The sequence below is a fragment of the Cebus imitator genome, unplaced genomic scaffold (assembly GCF_001604975.1).
Source record: "Cebus imitator isolate Cc_AM_T3 unplaced genomic scaffold, Cebus_imitator-1.0 Scaffold234, whole genome shotgun sequence".
Lineage (NCBI taxonomy): Eukaryota > Metazoa > Chordata > Mammalia > Primates > Cebidae > Cebus > Cebus imitator.
Genome location: NW_016107549.1, coordinates 3,113,206 through 3,118,871, shown reverse-complemented (window position 1 = coordinate 3,118,871; position 5,666 = coordinate 3,113,206). Strand labels below are relative to the sequence as shown.

The 5,666-nt window shown below is 53.8% G+C and overlaps 1 protein-coding gene across 1 annotated transcript in view; it reads right to left on the bottom strand.

The window, feature by feature from the left end:
- DOCK6 (dedicator of cytokinesis 6) overlaps positions 1 to 5,666 on the bottom strand; it is a 62,030-nt gene that overhangs the window by 12,088 nt on the left and 44,276 nt on the right. The window contains exons 30-36 of the mRNA XM_037727519.1: positions 5,133 to 5,293; positions 4,511 to 4,693; positions 3,110 to 3,236; positions 2,697 to 2,781; positions 1,864 to 1,960; positions 1,586 to 1,720; positions 443 to 651 (exon numbers count right to left, since the gene is read on the bottom strand). Of these exons, the coding sequence (XP_037583447.1) occupies positions 443 to 651; positions 1,586 to 1,720; positions 1,864 to 1,960; positions 2,697 to 2,781; positions 3,110 to 3,236; positions 4,511 to 4,693; positions 5,133 to 5,293 (997 nt within the window). The remainder of the gene's footprint in view (positions 1 to 442; positions 652 to 1,585; positions 1,721 to 1,863; positions 1,961 to 2,696; positions 2,782 to 3,109; positions 3,237 to 4,510; positions 4,694 to 5,132; positions 5,294 to 5,666) is intronic.

The window sequence follows — 5,666 nt, the reverse complement described above, 5'->3', positions numbered from 1 at the left end:
TTCAGGAGATTCCCCTGCCTCAGCCTCCTGAGTAGCTGGGATTGCAGGTGCATGCCACCACGATTGGCTAATTTTTGTATTTTTGGTAGAGACAGGGTTTCACCGTGTTGGCCAGGCTGGTCCTGAACTCCTGACCTCAAAAGACCCACCTGCCTCAGCCTCCCAAAGTGCTAGGATTACAGGCATGAGCCACCATGCCCAGCCTGCCTTTGTTTTTGTTGCTCAGGCTGGAGTGTAGTGGTGCAATCATGGCCCACTGCAGCCTCAAACTCCAGGTCTCAAGTGATCCTCCCACTTCAGCCTCCCAAAATGCTGGGATTACAGGAATGAGCCAGGGCACCTGACCCCCAATTGCGTTCTGAGCCCTCCTCTTGCCCGTTATGCACAAGGCAGATGCTGGCTCAGTGACTGCCTCCCCATTTCTCACTCCCTCTATGGCCACCCACTGGCCACCCTGACCAGAGCCCTGTGTGGACCACACCTCCTTGCCCCACTCACGTGGCCGATCTCGAAGTTCTGTCGCATGAGCAGGTACAGCGAGGCGCTGGCGTGTGTGCGGATGGTGCTGATGCGGCTGCCACAGTGTCGCAGGAGCCTCAGGCACAGGTCGGCACACAGCTCCGTGTCCTCCTCGAACAGCAGCTCCGGGAACTGCCCCCCAGGACCCAGACAGACACTGTCCAGCCCCTCCCCATTCTGGCTCACAAGGGGAGTGGCCCAAATGAGGACTGCTTGGGCAGAGACGTCTGTTTGTGTTCTGTCCTCTTTGGCCAAGTGCCACTGGGTTCGGAGTCAGACCTGGGTTTAAGCACCTTACTGTGTGACCCTGGGCGAGTGACTTGGCCACTCTGATCCTGCCTGCCTTCCACTGTAAACTGTGGCAAAGCAGTCTGCTCCATGGAGTTGCAGAGCACACAGTAAGTGCTCAATGATTGAGGTACTTTTTTTTTTTTTTTGAGACAGGGTCTCACTCTGTAGCCCAGGCTGAAATGCAGTAGTGTGATCACAGCTCACTGCAGCTTTGAACTCCAGGCTCAAACCATCCTCCTGCCTCAGCCTCCCTAGCAGCTCCCTAGTACCTGGGATCTCAGGTGTGTGCCAGCCAGCCTGGCTAACATTTTTTTTTTTGAGACAGGTTCTCACGCTGTTGACCAGGCTGAAGTGCAGTGGCATGATCATGGCTCACTGCAGCCTTGACCTTCTGGGCTCAAGTGATCATCAGCCTTCCTAGCAGCTATGACCACAGGTGCATGCCACCACACTTGGTTGATTTTTTTGTAGAGATGGGGTCTCACCATGTTGCCCAGGCTGGTCTCCAACCCTAGGCTCACATGATCTTCCCGACTCAGCCTCCCAAAGTGCTGGGATTACAGGTGTGAGCCACCATGCCTAGTCCCAGGTAATTTCTTAAATTTTTGTTAGAGATAGGGGCTTTGCTGTGTTGCCCAGGCTGGTCTCAAACTTCTGGCCTCAAGCAATCCTCCCACTTTGGCCTCCCAAAGTGCTGGGATATAGGCGTGAGTCACCGCACCAGCCTAGAGCTTCTATTGCTTTCTAAGAATCATGGTTGTTGAGTGGTGCTCACCTTGGACACAAGGGCCCGCTGGGTGGCCAGGCCATGCTGCAAGAAGAGGGCACTCTGGGCACTGCCCAGGCTATACAGCACAACCTTCAACACTGCCCCTAAGACGCTCTCCCGGGCTTCTGACAGCATCACCGTCTGGAAGGGAGGGAGTCAGAGATCCTGGTGTTAGAGCCTAGGGTGGTTATGGGGACAGGGAAGGAGAGGGATTATGGAGTCAGAGATCACAGAGCATTGCAGTTGGGCTCAGAGCACAAGGCAGATGCTGGATCAAGCCCTACCTGCACGATGATCTCCAGTGTGTCCAGAACCACTAGGCTTGCCTCGGTTGCCAGGTTCCCTTCCACCAAGGCCTCGTGTTCCATTTCATCCTTGGTCCTGGAAGGTGAAGTGAGGTCTTGGGGCCCCACTCACGGTGAGATCCTATTCCATTGTTGAGCTCTCTCCTTCCCCTGGCAGTCTGGGGGTGCTGGCTCCCTCGAAGCTGTTCTGGTTTTTTTTTTGTATGTATGTTTTTTTTGTTTGTTTTCTGAGAGAGGGTGTCACTCTGTTGCCCAGGCTGGAGTGCAATGGTGTGATCACAGCTCACTGCAGCCTCAACCTCCCAGGCTCAAGTCATCCTCCTGTCTCAGCCTTGTGAGTGGCTGGGACCACAGGCATATGCCACCATTCCTGGCTAATTTTTTTTTTTTTTTGAGACGGAGTCTCACTCCATCGTCAAAGCTGGAGTACAGTGGCGCAATCTTGGCTCACTGCAACCTCCATCCTCCTCCTGGGTTGAAGCCTCTGCCTCAGCCTCCCAAGTAGCTAGGATTACAAGCACCCACCACCACACTTGGCTAACTTTTATATTTTTAGTAGAGACGGGTTTCACCATATTGGCCAGGGTGGTCTTGAACTCCTGACCTTGTGATCCACCACCTTGGCCTCCCAAAGTGCTGGGATTACAGGTGTGAGCCACTGCGCCCAGCACCTGGCTAATTTGTAAATTTTTTGTAGAGACAGGGTCTCACTATGTTGCCCAGGGTGGTCTCGAACTCCTGGATTCAAGTGATCCTCCCTCCTCAGCCTGAACCATTCTGAACCCAGCAGACTGCCTCCCGCCCACACCCACTTGTCCACGCGGTCTGAGGTTTGCTTCCAGTGTGTGATGCTCTTCCGCCAGCGCACGTTCTCTGGATTCCCAAATGGGCTCCTCTCTGAGGCGCGTGGGCGCGTGATCACAGATGCATAAAAACACAGGGCACATGTGAACACCAGGAGAAACGCACAGGAATGAAGATATTCGGGTGGGCTGACCCGAGAGGACACTGGGTGGAGCAGAAGCCTGCTGGGTGGACACACACGGGCAGACACGAGTGACAGATGGGGACGCACAGGCCCATGTGTACAGTGATGACGCCTGGACTTCTCTCCGGGAAAAGTAAGGCAGAAAGTAAGCGAGGGACGGCCCCATTCATGGGGTCCCTTGACACAAGCTGGGAGCAGCTGGTGGGATGGGGACACGTGGCTGTGTCACCCTCTTACCACGACTTCGCCGAACCATTTCTTGTCGAGCTCCAATGGTGCCTAGGATGGCTTCCTCTAGTCGCGCCTTCATATCCAGTGATTTTTTGAATGTGAGGCTGTTGATGCGCTCAAAGGCTTTTTTCCCCTGGGAGGGCAGAGAACTGGGGTTCAAGGTCGACTCTGCTCTTTTTGGTGGGACCTGAGCTGGCCCTTTTTTTTTCCTTTTTTTTTTTTTTTTTAGTTGGGTCTCACTCTGCCACCCAGGCTGCAGTGCAGTGGTGAGATCTCAGCTTAGTGCAACCTCCGACTCCTGGGTTCAAGTGATTCTCCTGCCCCAGCCTGCTCAGTAGCTGGGATTACAGGCACAGTGCTACCACGCTCAGCTAATTTTTGTATTTTTAGTAGAGACGGGGTTTCACCATGTTGGCCAGGATGGTCTCCTGACCTCGTGATCTGCCCACCTCAGCTTCCCAAAGTGCTGGGATTACAGGTGTGAGCCACCGTGTTCAGCCTGGCCCCATCTTTTTCTTTGTGCCCTTTCTCACCTCTGGGCCCCTGTGCTTAAAGACAGTTTACCCCTTTCCTCTAAATTTTTAGCAATTACCAGTTTTTTTTTTCTTTGAGACAGAGTCTTTCTCACTCTGTTGCCCAGCCTGAAGAACAGTGGTGCGATGTTGGCTCACTGCAACTCCATCACCCAGGCTCGAGCGATGCACCTCAGCCACCTCCGTAGCTGGGACTACAGGCCTGCACCACCATGCTCAGCTAACTTTTGTATTTTTTGTAGAGATGGGGTTTCACTGTGCTGTCCAGGCTGGTCTCAAATTTGTGGGCTCAAGCAGTTCGCCAGCTTGGCATCCTCAAGTGCTGGGATTACAGGCATGAGCCACTGCACCAGGCCCTTAAAAAAAAAAAATCTTTTTTTTTTTTTTTTGAGATGAAGTCTCACTCTGTTGCCCAGGTTAGAGTGCAGTGGTGCGATCTTGGCTTACTACAACCTCTGCCTCCTGGGTTCAAGCGATTCTCCTGCCTCAGCCTCCCAAGTAGCTGGGACTATAGGCATGCACCACCATGCCTGGCTAAGTTTTTGTATTTCTGTAGAGATGGGTTTCACCATGTTGGCCAGGCTGGTCTTGAACCCCTGACCTCAAGTGATCCACCCGCCTTGGCCTCCCAAAGTGCTGGGATTACAGGCGTGAGCCACCATACCTGGCCTCGACATTCCAAATTCTATTCACAAAGGCATTTCTCACTTGATTCTTCGGCTCAGCACAGAAATAGTCCACCCCTTTACTCTCAGTCCCACAGAGTCCTCTGCACAAAGACAGTCCACCCCTTTCCACTCAGCCTGCAGCACCCTGGGCCCTGAGTACATCCTTAGCCTGCCCCCTCCATCATCTCCTGCCCACACCCTCGAACCTTGTACTCGAAGGCAGCCAGGCAGAGGTACAGCAAGTCCAAGAGACGTCCCAGCTGGGGGAGTGTCAGGTCAGTGGCCCAGCGCTGCAGGAGTGCTGGCTCTGCGTTTTTCAGCACCCACAGCACACACGCCAGCAAGGTCCGGCTTGACTCAGCAGAGAGGGCACAGCCTGCCCGAGAAGCCTGGGGCCGGAGAGGAATCAAAGTCAATTTCCATTTTCTCCAATGTGAGATGAATCCTGGCCAGTCAGTATCTTTATTTTTTTTTTGAGGCGGAGTCTCGCTCTGTTGCCAGGCTGGAGTACAGTGGTGCCATCTTGGCTCGCTGCAACCTCCACCTCCCAGGTTCAAATGATTCTCCAGCCTCAGCCTCCTGAGTAGCTGGGACTACAGGCATGCGCCACCACACCCAGCTAATTTTTGTATTTTTAGTAGAGACAGCGTTTCACCATGTTGGCCAGGATGATCTGGATCTCTTGACCTCGTGATCCACCTGCCTTGGCCTCCCAAAGTGCTGGGATTACAGGCGTGAGCCACCACACCTGGCCCAATATGTATCTTGTTACATGGCTTCTCTCATTAAAAATGAATGACATCTATGGGGACAAGCCTCCCTACTCACCGTTGGTGGCCCCTGGGAGATGCTGGCCCGGGAGCCAGGGGCTAGGGGGCCACCAGCAATGGCCATGGCCACAGAGGGGTTGATGGTGCCCGAAATGTCCCCTTCGCCTTCTGTGTCTGAGTCAAGCATTGAGGCCAGTCTTGACCGCTGACCTGGGACCTCTGGCAGGGAAGGACAGAGGGAGAGAAAGATAAAGCCTTGATAAGTGCTATCCCTATCTCAGATTTCAGAAGTCTTCCCTCACAGCGAGGCACAGTGACTCATGCCTGTAATTCCAACACTTTGGGAGGCCAAGGCAGGTGGATCACCTGAGGTCAGGAGTTGGAGACCAGTCTGGCCAGCATGGTGAAATCCTGTCTCTACTAGAAATACAAAAAATTAGCCGGGCATGGTTTTGGCACCTGTAATCCCAGCTACTTGGGAGGCTGAGGCAGGAGAGCTGCTTCCACCCAGGAGGTGGAGGTTACAGTGAGCCAGGATTGCGCCGTTGCACTCCAGTCTGGGCAACAGAGCGAGATTCTGTCTTGGAAAAAA